Source organism: Typopeltis vanoorti, chromosome 14, assembly GCF_054136105.1.
Source record: "Typopeltis vanoorti isolate ZY-2024b chromosome 14, IOZ_Tvanoo_1.0, whole genome shotgun sequence".
Taxonomy (NCBI): Eukaryota; Metazoa; Arthropoda; class Arachnida; order Uropygi; family Thelyphonidae; genus Typopeltis; species Typopeltis vanoorti.
In genome coordinates, this window is record NC_143562.1 from 117,182,287 (window position 1) to 117,206,197 (window position 23,911).

The 23,911-nt window shown below is 35.3% G+C and overlaps 1 protein-coding gene across 4 annotated transcripts in view; it reads left to right on the top strand.

The window, feature by feature from the left end:
• Positions 1-23,911, top strand: part of unc80 (unc80, NALCN channel complex subunit) — a 1,852,146-nt gene that overhangs the window by 691,853 nt on the left and 1,136,382 nt on the right. For all 4 annotated transcript variants that reach the window (XM_090404461.1, XM_090404464.1, XM_090404465.1 and 1 more), the window contains one exon: positions 6,676-6,780. In XM_090404461.1, coding sequence (XP_090260587.1) covers positions 6,676-6,780 — 105 coding nt within the window. The remainder of the gene's footprint in view (positions 1-6,675; positions 6,781-23,911) is intronic.

A 23,911-nucleotide genomic window follows, 5' to 3' on the forward strand; every position in this document is an offset into this window, starting at 1 on the left:
TTGCAGAATGTAAAAGACATTAAAATCAGCATTAACGCACTAACTGACAGGCAACACAATTTGATGAAAGAGACATCCGAACTCTGTCAAGAACTTAATTCCCTAAAACTACAATATGAACATTTAAATCAGCAACAACATAAAGAAGATCTTGTCATAAACGGTCTTCCTGAAACTGCACCTACAGAAAACCTCAGAGACGTAGTTTTAAAATTAGGCCATGCAGTTGATATCCCCCCCCCCCCTTACAGCTTAACGACATTCTGGCTGTAAATTGGATTCCTAGCAAAAGCAAAAAACAAGGCTTGCTACGACATGCACCAATCATAGTTCATCTTACAAGCAGGTCCACAAGAGATAATCTCATAAAAGTCAGCAGACAGAAAAACACCTGCTACCAAGGACTTGCACATTGCAAGACAATACACCAATTTTCCTATCCGAATATTTAACACCATTCAACCAGAATCTGCTGTACCAACAGAAAAAAATTACCAATTTTTGTGGATTAGAGATGCTAAGATATTCTTGAGGAAGTCACAAACTTCAAAGCCAATAATACAAATCAAAAGCTCAGAAGACATAGAAAGACTGCCACGGTGAAAAAAAAAAAAGTCTAATATATATATATATATATATATATATTACATATATATATATATTACATATATAAAAAAAGATGTAATAACACCAAGAATATATCGGCAATTTCACTTTGATCAGCCCTTTCAGATCATTCATTTGACCTCTCAAACATCAGCCTACTTCCTTTCTTTTAGTGTTACACGGTGATCAGCATTTATTTTTGAAATTATGGATTCTACAACCGTGTTAAAATAACTCTTTTTATTATCCTGATGTTTCGATCTTCATATCACGATTATCATCTGGAGCATACATAAATATACAAGACAAGCTGTGTTACATTTCAAAACCAATCTTGATATGAAGATCGAAACATCGGGATAATAAAAAGAGTTATTTTAACACGGTTGTAGAATCCATAATTTTAAAAAAATCAGCCTACTTCCAACACAGCAATCAAATCAATAAAAAATATCTAACCAGTGTCATCCTCAGATAAGCTTGGAGGATGCAAGCTGAGGCATTACATCTCAACCGAGATCAACAGAAAGAAAAAAAAAAAAATTATTATATCTAAGTGCTGTAGTTACAGCGCTAAAATACATTAAAAGCAAAAATTGTAAAATATAACATATTGTTATACTATAAATGTATTAAAAATGTAATCTTATTCAATTGCAAACTATAAATTACCATCTATAGTAACTATTATTAACACATCATACAAAATAAGGAAATGTATGAAATTCATTGTTAAAAAAAACAAAAAAAACGAGAACAACATGTTTTGTAAATGCTTAATATGCAATCATAATTTTAATAATAAAAATTATTGAATTAAAAAAAATGCTATTATTATATGTATGTAATTTTTAGAATTTTTAAATTTTGTAATTTCTATAATTTTATAATGTAATTATTATATGTATGCAAGACATAATAAAGTGTTTAAAAAAAAAATTACGTCCTCCATTTAGTTGGCAGGCCCATCATGGGAGGTTCATTCAACTGACAACATATTTATCATAACGAATCTTGAAATCCTTAACACTCCTTGCATTAACAACATATTCTGGTAGAGCATTCCACTCACTGATAATTCTCCATGTAAAAAATCTACTCCTCACATCTCTCTACACCACACTTACATAATGTTCAGGGCCTGCCTCTGGTTCTTTCCCTCTCACCTTCTACTCTTTTTATAATCCCCTCTGCATTAATCTGATAAAATCCTCTTACTAACTTAAACATCTCTGTCATATTACCTCTTTTCCAGCTATCTACCAAACTTAGCAATCCATATTTCTTCAATCTTTCTCCATAGCCAGCATTCTAAAGTCCTGATATTGTCTTGGTTACTCATCTCTGAATCTTCTAAAATGTTTCCACATCACATATAGTTAAAGTGTGGTCTGAACCAGTGCTTTGTAAAGTGGTACAGTCATTTCCTTATCCCTACATGTTAGAGCACTTCTTATCATTGTGGCACTACAATGTGTAGTCTTCTCAGCACTTGCAATATGCCCGCTAAACTTCATTCTACTGTCAACCATCACTCCCAAATCTTAATTCTTATCCACTTCTTTCATTACAGTCATCAATATAATACAGAGCCTTATATTTCTGCATTCCAAAATGCAACACCCTTCACTTATTAGTATTAAAACTACAACCTCACTTATTTGTACAAGCTAAAATTCCATTCAAGTCTTCCTGGTGGGAATTAACAACAATTCAACTTCAAATCTTTCCTCAGAAACATTTTTGCTGCACTATTTCTAAGATCAACCTCAAATCTTGTGCTAAGCGATTCATGCTACCTCTCAGGTCATTGGTCCCAATCATTACTATTATCTCCTCCACAGTTTCACCCCTCTTCACTGCCATTGCCACACTCTCTATCATTCCACCATGCATCACTTCTCTGGCACTCTTTTCTATACACCCCAAATCATCAAATCTGTATACATGACACTCCGAATAGATTCATACAACCTTCTCTCACTGGCATCTCTGACTCTTCCAGCTTGCAATCTCTCTCTCCCTCTCACATCTCTATCTCTTGCTTCCATGCCCTGTCATCTGTCTGCAATTTCCTCTCTTCCACTGTCTCTCCCATTCTCTTGCTTTTCTCTCTCTCTCTCTCTTGCTTTTCCCCAGAGAACAGCTCTCTGATGCTGTTATCTTACACCTAGTCTCGTTCCTTTCACACTAACCAACCTCTCTATCCTCTCAAGATTTTCATTCACCCTTCTCATTTCACACTTTATTCTTTCCATCTCCTTTCTTAGTTTCTCTCTCTCTCTCTCCACACATTCTGTTTTTAATTGCCATTCACACACATAATCATGGCCATCAGACAAACCATCTCTGTCTGCTAATCTACCCAAGGCTAAATCTGTATTTTTAACCTGGCGTTAGTAAGGTGGGATGTTACAGACCCCAAAGATTTTAAATTGACTAACTTTTTAACAACACGTGGCAGTGAGTCATGCCTCAGTATAGCTCCCCCTCCCCTAACCCGCTACTCGACTCCATAGATGACAGGCTGTTGTGTGCAAGCAAGTTTAGTGTGGGACCCCCCCTTACCACTTTTGTTATATTTTTCCACTTTATAATGCTGGGTTAACATTCTCTCCATCTTCCAACACTACTGATATTCACACACTGCAAATCACCCCCTTTCCGAAGCCCTATCCCTACTACCGTGAAATCCCGAGATTGAGACACATTTTTCTCAGCATCTCCCACTGCCTGCATTTCATGCACACATACACATTCCCATCTCGCACATGCCACATTCTTAATCAATGGGACACATACATATCGAATGTATGTTATGAATTAAATAGGGGAGAGCTAGGGCTGTTACTGAAACTGGAGGCTCCATTGGAACTACTCATATGAGGATATGTTGAGAATGATCTTCAAAATGTGAAGTTTTTCAGCTTATGGTAGATAAGAGTAGTAAATCTTGCAGTAAGAAAGTGAAGAGAAAAGTTTCTTAACATATCAGTAGTCCTCTTTTGATAAATTCCAAACTTGTTTATAGTATCTAAATGATATCTGATCATTGTGTTATACAAGGGAATAATTACTTCTTTGTGCCTTGTAGCAATGTTCCTGTAATTAGTGAAAGATAACTGCGCCAATAAGAAATTTTCAAATTTGACTCTACTATTATTAATGTTTTTTTTTGGAGGGGGCATTTCATGGAATCAGAGATTCATTGTAAAGGGCCTATACTAATAATTTTTCTCAGAATATCTACTATACTTCTCCTTGAACTCACTTATGGAGAAAGCACTGATAACCTTCTGGAATCCAATTCCACCTCTCATAACCACCTTTGGTATCCATTCAGTACATTCCCAGCTAAAAATCTAGTTCTAACACTTGCTAACTACACTTTTATACAGTTTGCAACTTGTTGACAACTTGAAAACAAGAACCAAACCTTGGAGATTCAGTTGCAGACCATGAATAAAACTGACTGATTCAGCTAGAGAGGCATGTGGTGAGATCATTTGCAAGGATAGAAAATCAGAACTGAACGGTGTGCTTGGAAAGTTAGAGGCAGTCAAGAAAAAGTATAATGCAATTGGAGTGCCTCCTTAAAGCAGTTGAAAGAACGACAGTATGTTGTGCCCTTTGGTTGGAAAAGACCTAAGCTTGATTCTCATCATGACTAGAGGAATCTTTATATGGTTTTTTTTTTTTTTTTTTCAATTGTAGGTGAGTTAGCTGTTCTGTTACAAGGGAAGCAAGATTTTTTCTGCCAGAAACTCTGGTTTTAATCCCGCTTACAGGCAAATCAGCCTGGAGAACACAAACAATTTACAGACAAAAAATACTAGTGGTGGTGGGCAGCAGATGATATGGGATGGTGGTAGTAGCAGTTCTGTGTGGTTGCTAGATTAAAATTGTGGAGACAGAGAGTTGTAGAGTAGAGTGCCCTCCCTCAATGAGCCCTTGGACTCCTTAGAGGTGTCACGTAATAATAATAATAATATTTTAATGATGCATGGATAAAAAAATAAAAAAGATGCATGGATTTGAGATAGAGATAGCAGGATGGATGAAATGTAGCATCTGAAGCTGAAAATAATGCCTAGGTTTTTAGTGGCTGAAGATTGTATTGATGTGATGTGTTCATGTCAGGAGAGTGGAGGTGAATGTCAATCCAAGGAGAGAGAGTTTTGATCCTGTCTGGTGATTTTTGTATTACTGAGTGTAAGGGTAGGTGAGCTGAGATCCCTTTTGTGGGAGAAAACGCAAGTAAAAAAACAAGCAATTGCATTTTGGTGGCATTGAAGATGACCAGGTTATCCTCACCCCCCCAGTGAAATATAATATGTTGCATTCATATTTACGAATTTAGGGACACAAAACACACGTGTTGAAACATGAATCTTATCTCGAGCTTTGCTTATAGTACACTTCATCCATCCTACTCATTTCACAAGTCATGCATGAAATTAGTGGCATAAACGTTTGTGTCCCTAAATTCATAAATATGAATACTGATCACCATGTAACCTTAAAAGAAAGAGGGGAAAAAAAATAATATGTTGCAGATGATCAGTGTTGTTTAAGGTACTTATTGCAGATGATCTTGAAGTTTGAGGTGTCTGAGCACTGCATGACTTGAGAAATGAGTAGGATGGATGGAGTGTACTATCAGCAAAGCTCGAGATAAGATTCATGTTGATTGAGAATAGGTTATTTATATAGAGAAGAAAGAGGGTAAGTGATGGAGCAGAGCCCAAAGGTACTCCTACATTGGTGGTGAAGCTCATAGAGAAGGAGCCGTTTACCATGAATACACACAGAGATATGGTTATACACAGTGGTGAGCTATGGAAATTTTAACAAAGGGCTTGTGTTGTCGAGCCAAAAAAAAAAGGTCTAACTTAGCCCTTATAATACTTGTATTGCGACTTTGTAGAGCTTCTGACAGATATGATAATTCCTGTAGGATATCAATCATTAATGCTAGATCTTTTAAAAATTCCAAATTGAGAAATCGGTTTTAAAAGCCCTTATATTTATTGTTCGATGCAAAATGCTTGCATAAAGCTGGGTAATTTCTCCACAAATCAAGAGCCGTTTGTAAACTGCATGCTGCCCATCATGGTCCAAACACATGGCCGATCTTTATAATTTCAATACCAAGGTCTTTTGCAATCGTATTTAATTCTCGTTGATTTTTTTGGTGATTGATGATAAAAAGTATATAATTTATCCATAAATATTTCAAAATGATTTGTTTCTTTAATGTTTTTTATCGAATCGTCTAATGCTAAGTGTAAACGATGGCTGCAATGCTGAATCACAATGTTGAGAAATTTTTGTAGAAGTTTGATTGCAACACCTGATTTGTTTCCTAACATTGCACTAGCTCCATCAGAACAAAATGCAATGAAATGTTTTTTATATAGTTATCAGAAAATCCATATGAATTTAAAGTAGCAATTATAATAGCATGTATACATTCCACGGTGGTATTTTCTAGTTCTACAAGATTATTAAACAAGAAGAACAAGGGGGCTCGCAAATTTGAGAAAAATTTAACAAAGGGCTTGCACGAGCCCATTATAGCTCACCACTGGTTATACAGTTACATAGGTTAGCAGATTGACTGAAGAATGGCACTTGACTAAGCAAGCCTCAGTGTAGATGGTCAAAAATTCTGGAAATATCAAGTGTGACATCATATTTCCTTGATCCCTTGCCTTTCCAGTAGTGGGTAATGTAGGCTAAGATCAGCCATGGATCTAGATTGGCAGAATACATAGTGGTGGGTACTAATTAACTGGTAGGTCTCTAAGTAGTGGAGAGATCAATGGTAGATGACTTTCTCATTATTTTGGAAAGGATTGTGGTAATGACAGTTGGTCCATAGTTTGATTGTATGAACTTTTTCACTTTCCACAGTGATTTGATAACTTATGTGCAATTAGCTAGATCTTGTACAAAAAATTAGAGACCCTCACTGGTTGCTTTCTAGTGCATCAGCAGTATTATTTATTGTTTTTAATGTACTTGGAATTGTGTACAAATATATTTGTTTTCTTTGTTTATTTCTAGGTGATAGAAGAATCAGTTTTGTGCTACATGAAGCAGATTTGGAAGCAGAGTCAGAAAACAGCAGTAATACTACTGTTACCATGCAAGATGATGATGAGAAACGGGGTAATATAAGTGTATTCCGAATTTCTCTGTTGTATTCATTTGTTAATAAATATAGTATAAGATTGATTAAGGAAGAATATTTGCATTTATACATTTGGATACACCTTTATAAATATATGCCCTGATCTAATGAACTATGAATGCTTAGGGAAGAAATGATTGCTGCTTACCATCTATAATATTCAGAAAGCAGTGGACTTCTTTTACAATCAGAAGGGTTTCCATATAGAATGGATTGATGTTACACCACCAGTTTATCTACACCAAGTATATATTATACTTAACAAGAAATTATATTCATTTTAATTTTTTACCCAAGCATAAGTGCAAAGTATCTTCATGACTAATCTACTTATATGTTTATCGAGGCTGAATATAATCTTTATTGGGTCTCATATGAGTGGGAGTGAGGCACAAGACAATATCAAGGTTAAAAAAAAAAAAAAAAAAAAAAAAATTATATAATTCCCATATACAAGTTGAAAAAGATGTATCACCTTATTATTAAATATTTTGGATGAGAATTAGCTTGGGAAGTTTTTCTACTTAGTCACAATGCATACCCAAGCATAAGTGGAAAGTATTTTCATGACTAGTCTCCTTATATAGAGAGACTGTTGATTTACAAATTGACTATTTAGACTTACAGGCTTGATACAGCCTGTATTACAACCTGTAATACAGGTTTGAACTCATTGTGAGTTCAAACATGGAATAAATACAGCACATATAAACAACACTTTTAATCATTCCTGTATTTCATCTAATTTGCTGAGATGAAATACAGGAAATATTGTCAGGGAAACAATATTAAAATTGCAAAAACACACACTAATTTGCATAAACACTAAATGAAAAAAATTATACTGAAAGCCTAAAGTCCTATGATGGGGACAACGTCTATGGGTGCTATTGGCAAGCTTTAGCTGTGTTGGGGGTTGCAGGCCTAAGAATTAAAGTTTCCAAATCATGAGAAGTTTAATACAACCATATTATTATTATTACTATTTTTCTGACCACCATGGAGTCACAAGACTCATCATGGGAGGTCATCACAAAGTCTATCATACCACTCCTTAGACTCTTCCATTGTCTGCATGTTCACCACCCTCTCAGGCAATGCCTTCCAGGCTCCTACTTCCACTCACATGCAAAAATCTTACTTCTTACCCTTTTATTCACCACCTCCTTTTGGAACTTCCAGGGATGGCACTTGTCCTTGTTCCTTTTCCTCGTTCTACCATATGAAAAATTTCCTTAGTGTTAACATCAAGGTAATTTGTTTACTATAATTGTTCTTCCTACTCACCACATAGCAATAAAACTCTTGGGATTCTCCTTGGATTGCAGTTTCCCTTCCCCTCTCCTTCCTAGATATTGATCCTTTTAACATTCATTCTGGCTACTTCACTTGGAAAGATACTATTTATAAACAGATTGTGAAGGTACAGCCATGGGCCTTCCCCTCTTTCCTTATTATATGGACCATTTTGAAAAACATGCTCTTGATAGTATTGCTATCAAACCTTCTATTTGGTTAAAATACATTGATAATGTGTTCTCTATTTGGCGACATGGCTCAGGCATGTTAGACTTTCCTTCCCTATCTCAACTGGTAACATCCCAGAATCCCGTTCACTATAGAAAAAGAAAATAATAATAGCCTGCCTTTTCTAGAAATTCTAATTCTAGATATTTCTGGATATTCTAATTTCTAGATTTTCTAGATATTCCAAAGGATGCCAATGGTCATGTCTACCTAATGGCATCCTTTCTTTCATAGAAAACCCACCTACACAGGTTCATACACAAACTTTCCTATCATCCCCTCACCCCAACAATATGGTGTTATCAAAATCCTTAATAGAGCTTCCAGTCTCTGTTCTGCCAAGACTGATCTTATGCTGAACTCTCCTTTATTTGCCCGACTTTCCTGTCCAATGGCTACAATGCCAAAAAAGGTCAACAAATAATTGATCCTCCCATCTTCTTGTATCCCTCTCAATGTGCTGACTATAGTAATGCCATTATTGTTCCTTATATCCAGGGCACCTCAGGAAAAAATAGCCAGAATTCTAAAAATATATAATCTCTGCATAGCATTCAAATCTTATTTAAAGCTTGTTGCTCTCATCCACTATCCCTAGGACCCTCTACAGTTCCAAGTGTTTACAAAGTTCCTTGGTCTCGCAAGTTATCTTATTATGGTCAAACTGGGAGATCTGCTAACATCCACCTAAAAGAACATAAAAAATATATCTGTTGCTGTAAGTATGGTCAAAGTTTTTTTTTTTTTTTTAGAATCAGCAGCAGAATTAAAAAAACTGACCTGATCTTAATAAATATGGTTGTATAAAACTTCTCAACATTTGGGAAACTTTAATTCTTAGGCTTCCTACTCAACACAGCTATGGCTATCCAACAGCACCGATAGAGGGTATCCCCTCATAGGATTTTTGGCTTTCAGTCTAATCTTTTCCACTTAGTGTTTGTGCAAATTTGTGGGTGTTTTTGCATTTTAATGTTGCTTCCCTGATGTCTCAGTGACTTTTTTTTTCTATTTGAATATGGAAAATATATGACTTCTGCATTGATTTAACCTTGATATCTCCTTGGGTCTTGTGAGATTTCAGTGAATGTTCATACTGGTCTGATAAGTTTTTGTATTATGGAATACTATCCAGTCCTTGTACATCCAAGATGGGTTGAGTTCCCTAATTAGGAGTTTAAGGCAGTTAATGCAGCCAGCTTGTCAATTCTCTAGATTAAAACAAGAATATAATTACTTGCCAAGTATAATATGCATTATAACCAAGGCAGGAAAACTTCCTGCAAATGTCTCCACCCGTGTCAGGACAAAATTACACCGGAAAAAATTACACAGGATAAAATTGCGCTGCAAAAATTACACGAGGACAAAATTACACAAAGAAAAAATTACACATATATAAAAATACACTAAGAAAAAAATTAAAAGGAAAAAATACACAAGTAAGAAATTACAAATAAAATAAAATTTACCAAAAATTTTACAAAATTTATAATCAGCAAGGGGTAAATCACTGTAGATTTGGGCAAGGGGATTAGGGAGGTGGCTGATTTGGAAACTCAAAATGATGTAGTGATTAGCTACTCTAATTAGTACTTTCCTCAGATTTACAAGGAATAATTTCCTAAGGTAAAAACCAATCAACAATTGTTAATCACCATGAACTGCTGAAGAATTTCTAAGAATTGTTTGGGTGAAGGTATATAAGTAAAGTTTTGTCTTACATTCTTCAGTGCTAATTTAGTCACTCGTAATACAACTAGTGTATAACGTACGACGTAATAAATTTCGTGATTACTTTTTTAAATTCATTTTTAATTTACTTATCGCTGATTTTGAGTATGGCGTTGGTAATAAAAGTGGTCAAATTATCATTTACAAATGATTTGAGTTTGTTTGTCACCGTGAAACTGCTATCGGAACTATTCATTGGTGTTGTGCAAAGGTTAGAACTTTACGTTGTCGATCGCTGCTCCATACCAGAGACAAGAAGATTATCCGTGAGTCTTCAGAACACTGTCATGTTAACAGCACTTTTGAATTTGAAGCTCATCAACTTGCAAATCAAATGAAAAGAAAAATGTCGAATCCAGGCGCAACGGCTCGTGCAATTATAGCTAACAGTTTAGTGACTGTATCAGATGGATTAAAAATGTGCCTACCGAAGAAGAGCTCCATGACGAGGCAATTAAATAGATCCAAAGCTAAAACAATCGGAAATGTTCCGTCAAATCCAGATAACAAAAATTTTGAAATACCAGAGAAGTACTCTAAATGGATTATTCATGATTCCGGGGCAGAAGATCCAGAACGTATAATACTAATTGGTCACAAGTCTCTTCTAGATCAACTTGTAGTTAATGATTTTTGGCTAGCAGATGGTACATTTTAAAGTGGTTCCAGAAATATATTATCAGTTATACAGTATTCATGTCCAATATGATCCAGGCGTCGCTTTTCCTTGTTTACCGGCTCTTCTACCAGGGAAAAAGGAAGAAATATACGCGAAGATGCTGAACATGTTACTGGTGAAAATTCCTCAAGCTTGACCACAAAAAATTTTGACCGATTTTGAAACAGCAGCAATGAATGATTTCCGTACCATGTTTGAAAACACTGAAATTGGTGACTGCTTTTTCCACTTATCACAATCTTTTATACGCAAAGTAAATGAATGTGGACTAAAATCTCTATATGAATCCAATCAGTCATTTGCAGTACACATTAAAATGTTACAATCACTTGCACTTTTACCAGTAGAAGTGTTAGAAACATTTTTAGAAGTTGATGATCTGTTTTCTAATTTAGACGAATATAATGAACAAATCAAGTTCTCCTTTACTTCGAACATACATATATTCATGGTTGACAGCTCAGGAACGGCACTTATAGATAACCTCTATTCAATATTTCTACTTGGAACCATAGACACTCTGCAGCCAACTGTATAGCTAGAACTACAAATTCTATCGAAGGATGGCACTATGGACTTCAGTCGCTCTTTCAGTGTTCCCATCCAACTGTTTGGAAATTTTTGGATAACATTGTTAAAGAATTTTCTTTACAACATACAATTATTTGCAGCATTTAACTGGTCAATGAAACCCAGGACATCGTAGGTACATTTCATTAAAACAACGTATTTCAAATATTGTACAAAATTACGACTCTAATAGACGATTGGAGTTTTTACGTTGTATAGCTTATATGACTTAGTGTTTCTCTTTTATTATTTTTTAAAATAAAAGTAATTTTTGCAATATTAAGAAAGTTTATGTGTTTAATTTGACAACAAAATACCAATAATATTTTAATCAAATTAAAGTCAACAGATAGGTCTTATAAAGTATTACAAAATTAATGGAACTCTTATCTGAAAAAAAAAATATAAAATTCATCATAAAAATTTTAATACTCTAAAGTAAAAAACTTCGGTGTGAATATTCAAATTTGTGTAATTTTTTCTTAGTGTATATTTATCTATATGTAATTTCATCCTGTGTAATTTCTTCCCTGTGTAATTTCTTCCTTGTATAATTTTATCCTGTGTAATTTTTGTCCCATGTAATTTTAACATGTAACCGTCTCCACCAGAGATGCATTCCGAAACATCCAATAAGGGCAAGTATTTATAACTGTTGATCTGTGTGAATCGATTGCTAAATAAAATTTTTTATGGAATACTAAGGCAATTGATTTTTTTATTTAATGCAATTCCCATTCATGAAATGTTCTAACTTATAGAACTTTAGTACCATGAGTGAAGTAAGGTTTATTTTTCTATTTTTTAATTAATTTTATAAATTTTTGTATTTTTATTTATTTTTTACATGGTCTGGAAACGCTGTTCTAGAGACCAAAGATGGACCATTTCTCAAGCCACATCAGTACTCCAATAAACTGGGTGAAGCAGATGTGAAGTGAACAGCTTCCATATACAAGTAGACTAACCATGAAGATACTTCACACTTACTTATGTTTGATATAGGATTAAAACAAGAATATAATTGCTTGTCAAGTATTATATGCATTATAACCAAGCAGGAAAACTTCCCACAAATGTCTCCACCAGAGGTGCATTCCTGAAACTTTTACATCTAGTATCACTTTACCTTGCTATGGGGTAAGGGAGGGAATTTATAACACAGCCTGGAGATATCTTTATAATCTCAGTCTTGGAGGATACTTCTCCCTTTTTTATTTAAAATTTTCTCTCTAACTTAACCATCGAAGTCTGAGTGGCAGCCATTCTTTTTCAGACATGCAGTCAAGATGAAGAGCATATCTCCCAAGCATTTGTTTAAGCACTACCCTTTTTTTTTTTGCTGTAAAAGTTAACAATATAACATTCCTTCTACTAGTAATATGCAATGCTTTTTTATGTTGATATTTTTATACTTATCTATTATTCTTGTAGCATGAGGGTGTGGAAAGGTATCAACATGCAGCGCAATATACTTGGACAAAATGCACTTACTAATGAGTTTAAGTTTTCAGCAGAAAATAAGTATCCATGCCCTTTTGTCAAAATGCCTGCGACACCATTATATCCCTCCATAAACTCATTCACTATTGGGGTACTCGCAACTAATTCTAGCAATCCATTCCACTCAATTCACTACTCTCACTGCAAAAAATCTAGTCTGCACTTCATTAATAATCACAGTCTTACACAACTTCCACGGATGACCCCTAGTTCTCTGACAATTTCTCATATATTGAAAATTTTCTTCTGTGTGAATTTTACAAAACTCTCTTTAATATCTTAAAAGTTTCTATCATGTCCCTGTTTTCCATCTATCAACTAAACTTTGAAACCTACGCACCTTCAACCTATCCTCACAGGGATCATTCCATAGACCTTTCACCAGCTTGGACACTTGTCTCTGAATCCTCTCTACCACCTCCTGATCCTCAAGATCTGTGCACAGTAGTCAAGATGCAGCATACTCATAGCATTATAAACATGTATAATAACTTCCTTATCTTTACTTGTTAGCATGTTTTTCAACATCCAATTAATCCTTTGAGCTATTTTGCAGTGTACCTTCTGTACTTCAATTCTCTGTCCACAATCCCCAAGTTCCTAGCTCTTCAGTTTCCTGCAATTCAGTGCCATCATGATACACTGTATGGAGCATTTTCAACCCGAAATGCATAATTTTACATTTTTCAACCTTTGCCCACAATGCCAATTTATTTAAATCATCCCTGCAGGATATCAACATCACCATTGATATATGAATTAAAGGTAGTGGCCCTAGTATAGAACTCTGAGGTACTTCACTAGTTACCCTCATTCTCCTAGAATCATACCTTATAAATAGGGATAATAACTTTCCTGTCTTTACTTGTTAGTGTGTTGTTCAATATTCAAGTAATTGTTTGAGCTTTTGTACCAATTGTTGCAATGTGCCTTCTGAACTTTAACTTTATGTCCACCATCCCGAAGTCCCTAGCCTCATCAGTTTCCTGCAAATTATTACCATCAATATGATACACCATACGTAGCATTTTCAATGTGAAGTGCATAACTTTACATTTTACAACATTAAAATCAAAATTATCATCCTTTTCCCACAGTGCCAACTTATTTAAATCATCCTGCAGGATATCTGCAGCACCTGCATCAACTGTAGCCCTCCCCAGTTATGCATCATCAGCAAACAACTGAATTTCTCTATATCATTAATATACAAATTAATAGTAGTGGCCCTAGTATAGAACCCTGAGGCACACCATGAGTAGCCTTCATTCTCCTAGATTCCACTCCCCCATATACTCATATAACTTTTTAAATAATGGATAGACTGCATGCCTATCTCTAAGTTTTGGGAAATAATTGCTGTTAATTGTTTATAATTTTTTAAAATTAACTAATTAATTATACATCAATACCCAACTCTCCAAACTCTGATAGTGTTTCCTCCTATTGTACAGCTGTTACTGACATATATATAATATAATATGCATGCTGTATCACTCGTTTCAGAATTTAAATATTATTACCAGTTCTACTTCCTTCTCGCTAAATGTAGCTCATGACACATTGCACAAAGTATATAGGAGTAAAAAATTCTATTTAGTTTTCTCTTACATGTGTGAAGTCTTTATTTAAAAAATTATATTATGTTTAATATGCATGTTCCTATTAAACATCTAGTACCATATACCACTCTGCTTCTAGCACACAAAGATGGATACAGCGAGTGACAAAGGTATTAAAAAAAAAAAAAGGATAAGTATTAGTAGAAAGGAAAGATATTATTGTGCTTATTTTGTGACAGTACTGGTTTTTATGTTTGCGCTGTCCAATTAGTGCTTTATGATCTCAGTATTATCTCCATGTGTAGCAATTATATTCAACATAGCGGTCACCAGTTTTCATACTAGTCCTAGCCCTTCCCCATTTAAAGATTACATTATTTGTAACCTAGTTGATGATTTTGTAGCTTGCTATGCATCTGGTATGTATGTTTTGTGTTGTTTAAGAATGTGGCAGGTGTGAAACAGGAATGTGTGCATGAAATGCAGGTGCTGGGAGACATGAGTGTCTCGATCTTGAGATTTAATGATGGCACATATAATGCTTCAAAAAAGGGTGGTTTTCAGTTTATGGATGCCAGTAGCGTGTTGAAGGATGGAGACCTACAGATAGATTTAGCCTTGGATAGTTTAGTCAATCGCGATGGTTTCTCTTGTGGCCATGATTGTCTGTGTGAAAGGCAATTGAATGTGTGGAAGAGAAATAGAACTGTGGAAAAAGGATATGGAAGGAATGACTTTTCACAGTTGAACAGAGTGAATGAAGATTTTGGGAGGATAGAGCGGTTTGCTGGTGGGAGAGGAATGAGAGTACATGTAAGAAAACAGCATCAATGAGAGCAAGAGAATGGGAGAGACAGCGGAAAACAGGCAATCACAGAAAAACGGGAGAGCACAGAAGCAAAGGATAGAGAGTTGACAGGGAGTGAAAAGGGAGAAGCCATAAATTTCAGGGAAGTCATTGCAATTGGAAGCCATAAAAGTCAGGGATGCCAATGAGAAGAGGATGAATGAATCTGTTCAGAGTATCATGTATAGAGATTTGATGATTCAGAGATTCGGTAAAGAGGAACGAAAGCGTGTAGAAGATGATAGTAATACCTGAGAGGTAGCGTGAATCATGTAGCATGAGATTTGAGGTTAACATTAGTTAGAGTGCATCAGAAATGTGTCTGAGGAAAGAACGTGAGTATGTTGCCTTGGTATGATAATGCAGAGTGGGAACAGCAGCGATAACAGATGAGATGATAGCGAGAATGTGCAAGAAAAGTGATCTGGATGCGTGGAGTATGTTTGAGGATAGAAGGGAGTTGTATACAAGAGATAGATTGAGTTTAAATGCAAATGGCTGTGGGCATTTGTAAAGACTATTGTTTTCTGAGCAAGTGAGAGTGTCAGAACAGGATAATCAGAATTGTACAGGTGAAATGTTGTAGGACTGGTCTTGTGTGGATAGTGGCTTGAGAAATGAGGGAGGGGGTGTACACTATATCACACAGCTGAGTGGAGTATAAGAGGAGTAATAATGGTTATAAGAATGCTGGCAATAGAATGGTTTTTCTGTATACAAATGCTAGGAGCATTAGGAATAAAGGAAATGAGTTTGTGTCCATTGGTGGACTCAGTCTCTCCAAAGGTTGTTGGTATCAGTAAAACTTGGTTAAATGAGGACAATGTTCTAATATTGATAGAAATCAAAAGGTATAACATAATATGGCATGGGTGAGATCGATGTTTATAGGATAAGATATTTAGTGGGATGTTGCTATATTGCTATAGACAAGGGAATATAGATGTGATGAACAGCAACTGTTTAGGGAAATTAGTTTGGGAAGTGCAAAGTGAGAGATCATTATGGAGGGACTTCAACTATAAGACAGCAGGTAGTAATAAGGTAGTGGTAGATTTGAACTGAGCAAAAAAATAGTGTTTTTTAATTAGTGTATAGTGTGGCTTTTTATTGCATATTGTGCTGCATTTTTTTTCAGTTAGGATACAAGTGTCCTTCAATAGTGTTGTTGTTGGAATTTTTCTTGTTTATATTGCGTTTTGCTACTTGTTTGTTCTTACTACTTCTGCTTCTGAAAATGGCATCCATAACAAAGCACATGTTGAAGGCATGGAAAGCTTTGGTATGACAATCAGGTTCTGCCTTCGATTTTTCACAGTGGATGCATTGTAAAAATTGCTATATCTATGCACCGAAAAATGTAAATGATTTGTGGACTGTTTGAGTAAACGAAGAGAAGGAAAGCATTAACTTGTTTGTTCTTACTACTTCTGCTTCTGAAAATGGCATCCATAACAAAGCACATGTTGAAGGCATGGAAAGCTTTGGTACGACAATCAGGTTCTGCCTTCAATTTTTCACAGTGGATGCATTGTAAAAATTGCATTAATGTATGTTAAAAGTGTCTTAATAGATTAGAGTGATTAGAAATGTGAACAAGAATCAGAATCATGGTAGATAAGCTTATGAATGAGTTAGTGAAATGAAACATTCTGGAAGAGGATATTAAACATCTAAAGAAGAGACTGTCTGATAAGAATGAGAAGGAGAGAGTAAGTATTAAAGAAAAAGTCAAAGTATAGTAGTATGCCATTGTATGGAGACTGAATCATTAGAGGTGTGATGAATAATAATAATTATTATTATTATTATTTTACACCTCCAGGGAGTCCAAAGACTCATCGAGGGAGCGTGTGCCAACAGCATCGAATGATTGGTACCCTTCCAACTACTAACTGCGCTCAAACTTACTTAACTGAGCCATTAGTAGCAGAGGCTCTACCGATCGACCAACCTTTGCCGGCAAAAGTGCACAAAACATGCTTTCCTGGCAGAATAGCGAAACAAATAACTAACGTTGCAGAAAAGGAAAGAGCAAGCATTAAAATTGGTTGTAATTGTGTGCACAAATGACTTAGTAGGGGAAAAAAAGAATGTTGAGACTTGAGAAAGTTGTGCTAAGAAAGGATAATAGTGTTGTTGGAAAAGTCATTGGCCCAGATATGACAGTAGCGAATTGAGAAGGAGAGCAGAGATAATGAATAGAAAATGGCTGAGTTGTGTGACACCAATGTGGTTCAGTTTGTAAATCTATGCAGTATATTTGAAGGAAAGTTGGAATGATTTAAAATTGATGGATTATATTTGAATAGGCTTGGTTGTGGGCATACAGATAGGCCATTGTTTTCTCAGAAGGCACAGAGTCTAGAAGTTAATGCAGTAAATGACAGAGTCTACTTGTGAAGCAGAATAGCACAGCTAAACGAATTGTATGACAGGAGAAAGATAGATATGAGGTTGATGATGTGGTTGCAGCAGCACATGGTAACGGAATTCACAAAGGTGAGGATGAGACAGGTAGGAATGGAAATTAAAGTTAGGATCAGGTAAACAGGAGTGGTCAGACTGAAGAGAGAAATATAGTATAGTAGCTAGAATCGAAAATGTTGGTGCTGGTAGAATAACCAAGAAGACACGTGGATTGTTATGTTTGTACACAAATGTCAGGAGTGTTTGAAACAAGAGAGCTGAGTTTGTTGCAATGATTCAGTCAGTATACCCAAAGATAACTGGAATAAGTGAAACTTGGTTGTCTGAGGAAGATATAATGTCAAGAATAGAAATAGTAGGATATATAATTTTCCAGATGGATAAGAATGTGAAAAGAGTAGGGGTGTGCTGTTAATGACTGCAGAGGAATTGTGTCAACAGTGGTTGCAAGTTGATAGTACATGCATAGATTTTGAATCTCTGTTGTGTGAAGTTGAAAAAAACAGTCTAGTATATCTGATAGGATGCTGTTATAGGCCAAGAAATGTAGAGAATACTGATTGTGAAATGTTAGGCAAATTGGTTGGGGATGTAAAAAGAAGGTGATCCTCATAGGAGACTTTAATTACAAGAATATAGAATGGAAGGCGGAGATAGTGTATGGGAATAATGAGGGTGATTTTGTTGAATTTCTGAGAGATAATATTTTAAGCAGCACGTGATAGAAGCAACTTGAGGTTTTATTGTTTTGGATTTGATGATAATGTTACAAGATGTAGTTGTTAATGAGGTATTGACACTGCTGTCAGTTGTTGAGAGTGATCATAAATTCTTGTTTAGGAAGCGATGAAACAAGAAAAGGTTACTACCAAAAATGGATATATGTGGAAGTATAAAGCTGATAATTATAGGAAGCTATGTAGTTGTTAGCATCAATACAATGGGTAGATGAGCTGAGCAGAAAACATGTTCAGAGCACACACCTTGTGAATTGTGTGCTTGTTAGCACACAATTCACAAGGCAGTATCTGACACAAGCAATGTATAACTGCATACCAAGGGTTAAGTGAATAAATAGAGTAGAAGTGAAATGGATGAACTCCCTCAATGAGTCTTTGGACTTCCTGGAGGTGTTATGTAATAATAAGCATGCTGTGTTGGAAAAGAAAATGTGAAGAAGGAGATACAAGACATTTGGTAGTGATCGGATACATGAAGAGTATAAAGTGCAGGCTAGGAAGATGATGAGCATGATAAAGAAAGAACAGGTGGAGTACAAGAGGAGATTTGCTGGTTAGGCCAAGGTTAATTCAAGGGAATTCTTCTACTATATGGCAAGCAAGAGAAAGAAGAATTATGGAGATTGACACTGGCCGATAGTCATGGCAGCAGAGTGACCATTGCATAGGATATAGCGGAATTATTCAATGAGCACATTATCATACTATTGTAAATGATGTGGTGTGATATATATATGAGTGTCAAGGAGATTTGGAAGTGAAAGAATCAGATGTGCATCAGGTGTTGATTGGGCTATATGTTAATAAACCTGGGGGAATGGATGACATATTGCAATGTATTCTTGAGGAATTTGCACAACATTTACCTATGCCCTTGACCTGGTTAATTAATGTAATTATTATAGTGGGTAGGGTTCCTAAGTAGTGGAAAGAAGTCAAAATTGCACTATTCCACAAGCATGATTCTAGGACTGAAATTTCCAATTATAGACAGTTTGTATAAGTACAGAACACAGGATTGCTTGATGGATATAGCATTCTTTGTGATGGTCAGTATAGATCTGTAAAGGATAAGTCGTGTTTTAGCAATTTACTTGCATTTTATGATATGTTAACAAGTGTCTTAGATAAGGGAAAATCATATACGATATTCTTGGACTTTGCAAAAGCATTTGATAGATTACTGCATGAAAATTACATGTGCAAGTTGCAGGCAGTGGTCTCTGAACAATACCAGCAAGTTGTGTATGATAGAGCAGTGGGCTCAAGAACAGTTTCATGAGGCTAGGAAAGTGACTAGCATTATAAAGAGAGAAAAATTAGAATATGAGAGGAGATGGTCACTGCAATCCAAAGAGAATCCCAAGTAGTTCGTTCTCTATGTGGTAAGTAAGAGGAAAAATGATAGTGGATGGATTAACTTGTTCAGTGGAGATGGCAGTTGGGTTACCAAAGCAGATGACACAGTTGTGCTTTTAATGATCACTTTATTAGTGTCCCATCCTGGTATTACAGGCTTTATTATTAGAAGGATAATGAGTGGTGAAGTGTTAGAAGTGAATGAAGAGATTGTATTCTAAATACTGAGTACGCTAAATGTCATTAAGACTTGGGGGACTAAATGAAATTTCCCCACATGTTTTAAGTGAATATGCCATGGCTGTTTAATGAACGTCTTGCTATTTGACAGGGTCCTGGAGAGTGGAAGGAGAGTAGGGTAGTACCATTACATAATAGTGGTGGGAGAATGGAAGTATCAAAATATAGGTCTGCTTGTATTTCTTCTGTAGTTGTTAAGATTCGGAGAAATTGGTATGCACTCATATACAGAATTGGGCAGATGAGAGAATATTATTTATGTAGGTTAGCATGGACTTGTTAAATGGTGTTGTTGTTTTAGTAATCTGGTTACCTTTTACCATAGAGCAGGAGTGTCAAACTCAATTGGACCGCAAGCCATTTGCCATAAAAGTGTATCTCAAGTGGGCTGCAAAAACTTTTTAGACTAAAAAAAAAAAAAGCTGCACTAATTAGAATCGAAGGGAAATGAAAGAGTAAAAATAAACTGGAAAATTAATAATGAAACTTTAATTTATTCTAAGTCATTACAAGACATAAAATAATAGTATAGTGATTATGACAACTCAAAAAAATATAGAATATTTTTATTATATTAATATTTACAAATATATATAGCATTTAAAGCAAATCAAGCCAAATTCTTTCAACAAATGAAATATTTAGTCATTCTAAAATAGTATAAACGTGTCATTAATAACCATCACAAAAGTTTACAGAGCCTCCTATTAATTTAATTTTTTTGGGTTGAAATAAAATACATTGATATTTTGGGGGGAAATGTCTATATTTTAGGGAATTTTTGAAATGTCAATGATAATATTTTGGGGTAAAAAAAAAAAAATAAAATAAAATATATATATATATATATATATATATATATATATAGTCTTTATCTGTGGACTGTTTTGTTACCTTTCATACATGAGAATACTTTTCACGTAAATAGGTGCTTCCAAATTAACATAGAATATTTGCTGAGAACTTTTTTATTTCTGCATATTTTTGACCTAAATAAGTGTATATTTTTGGAACACCAACTTCTTGGTATTTCTCTTTTATAATGGAATCATTTTGGAAATCAATAAGTTAAATTTGAATAGAAATAGGAGATTTTTCGAAATTACAGGAAAAAGGACCTGTAAAAAGTGAAAAAAAACTTCTTCTTGCTCCTTCAAATCTTTAAATCACCTATCACATTCTTCTTTAATCTTTTGTAGTTTGGGACAATATTAAGAAAAGGTAAAACTTTGATTCTTATTGTTCAACTTTTTACACATAAAAAGTAATTTAGAATATTCTCTTTTAAATGATTTTGAAACAAAACCTACCAATTTACATCTAAAACTTACCAGTGCATCATACATGTGTATTTTATCTGATCTTTCCTTGAAGCTTGACATTAAATCATTCAAATGTCTGGTAATATCAACTAAGAATGCTAGATCTTGTACCCATGTCTGATCATTAAAAAATGCAACATCATGATTTCTCATTTCTAGGAACAATTTTGTCTCCTCTAAAAGTGAAAAAAAAAAAAAAAAAGTTTTTAGAACTTTATGACAAGATAACCAACGAATCTCTGTGTAATAAGGTAGTCCTTCAAATTCACTCTCCAGGTCTTGAAGAAATTGTGGAATCTGACGGTAATTGAGGCCTCTGGATCAGATGAAGTTCATAATATTTGTCCCAACCTTGACTACGGCACTCATTTCCAGTGCTTTGAAGCACAGGACCTGCTGATGAATAATGCAGTGGATAGATTGCAGTCCTGAACTATCTGGATACATTTTTGAAATTGCGATATAAATTTTTATTATTTGCAATTATATTATAGCAGTTCATTTACTTCATGTAACTATAAATGTCTTATGAAAACGAATAACTCGAATGTTTAAATCAATATTTCTGTTTTATTGTAAAAAAGCAGCCATCTTTTTTTGTATTCCTTTCTTTTTTGTATCTTTCCTTGAGGCATCAAGGGCCACAAGAAATTGGTTTGGGGGCTGCATGTGGCCCAAGGGCTGCCAGTTTGACACCTCCTACCATAGAGTAACAAGAGCATTGGATGAAGATAATTCTTACACTGTCATTTTTTTGGATTTTTCCAAGGCATTTGATCGAGTGCCACATGACAAGTTGATTTTTAAGTTGCATCATATGGGTTTGGATATCAGGTTAGTGGATTGGATTGGTGATTGGTTCTCTGATAGATATCAGGCAGTTAAATATGGGGAAGCAGTATCAGGAAGGTGGAAGGTTACAAGTGGAGTTCCATACTGTTTAGTTCTGGACCATTGCTGTTTTCAGTCATTATGTCAATGATATTATCACAGGACTGCAGGGAGATGTGCATTTGTTTGCAGATGATGTGAAGTTTGGTAGAGTTATTAGTAATAGTGCCAATGTTTTGGCTCTTCAAGAGGATTTGAATTAGATTAAATGATGTGCAAAGGCATGGGGATGTCAGTTTAATTCAACTAAACATAAGGTTTTGAAATTCCGGATCCACAGATAGGATGCTTCATACTCACATGGTGGAGTTATACTGGAAGATATGGAGGAAGCAAGGGATTCTGGGGTAATTGTGGATAGAGATTTAATGTTATGGTGATGTATTGCAAAGGTTGTGACATCTCAGAGAATTGTGGCAATGTTGTGAACATTAAACACAAAAGAACAAGAGATAAAAGTGTGATAGTCCGGTATAAAGCTTTGATCAGAAAAAAAAAAAAAAAGTGACCACAACTGGATTTCTGTGCTCAGATCTGGTCACTGGGATTTCAAGGGGATGAAGTAACTTTGAAGAGAGTGCAGAGACGGATAACAAAAATGATGTCAGGACTGTGTGCCTTTAATTATGAGTATAGAATGAGGTAATGCAGACTGCAGAGTTATTTATTGTTATTATTATTATTATTTCCCAAGACCTCATGGAGTCAGACTCATCTGGGAGGTCCTTTTATCACACACACATCTCATCATACCATGTCTTAAACACACTCAAACTCTTTGCAGACACCACACTCTCAGGCAAGGCATTCCAATCATTCACAACTCTGCACGAAAAAAACTTGCCTCTCACTCCCCTACTCACACCCTCTTTATACAGTTTCCAGGGATGACCTCTGGTTCTCCCCTGATCTCCCACTATTCTCTGTAGAACTTCTCCACCATTGATCTTATAACAACCCCTTACCAACTTGTAGGCCTCTATCATATCTCCCCTCTTCCTTCTCTCCACCAGACTCTGCAAATTACATCTTCTCAATCTTTCCTCATACTCAACATTCCAGAGGTTAGAAACTACCTTAGTCAGTCGCCTTTGGACCCTTTCCAACATCTCTTCATCCTTCTGAAAACCTGGTGACCAAATCTGGGCACAATAGTCCATGTGTAGCCTAATCAAAGCCTTATACAATGGAACAAGAATCTCCCTACTTCTACACGTCAGTGTCCTCCTCATCATTCCCAGAAGTCTTTGTGTTGTCTTCACAATTTTGGCGATGTGTCCCCTAAATTTTAGATCCTTATCCACTATCACTCCCAGATCTCTTATTTCCTCTACCTCCAACAATATATTCTCACCAAGCATAAATTCTGCATCCCATCTTTGTTTTCCAAATTTTAAAACCTTACATTTTGCAACATTGAACTCACATCCCCATTTGCTTGCCCAATTACTCAATTTATTCAAGTCTTCTTGCAAGGCCACAACATCTTCACTACTCTTTATGGTTCGTCTCAACTTTGCATCATCTGCAAACAACTGAATATCTTCATCCAAGTCTTCGCCAATATCATTAATATACAAGTTAAATAATAATGGCCCTAAAACAGACCCCCGAGGCTACTCCACTAGTGACTTTCCTTTTCCTGGATATCGCACCCCATACACAACTTGTTGATACCTATCAGATAGCCAGTCTCCAATCCAAT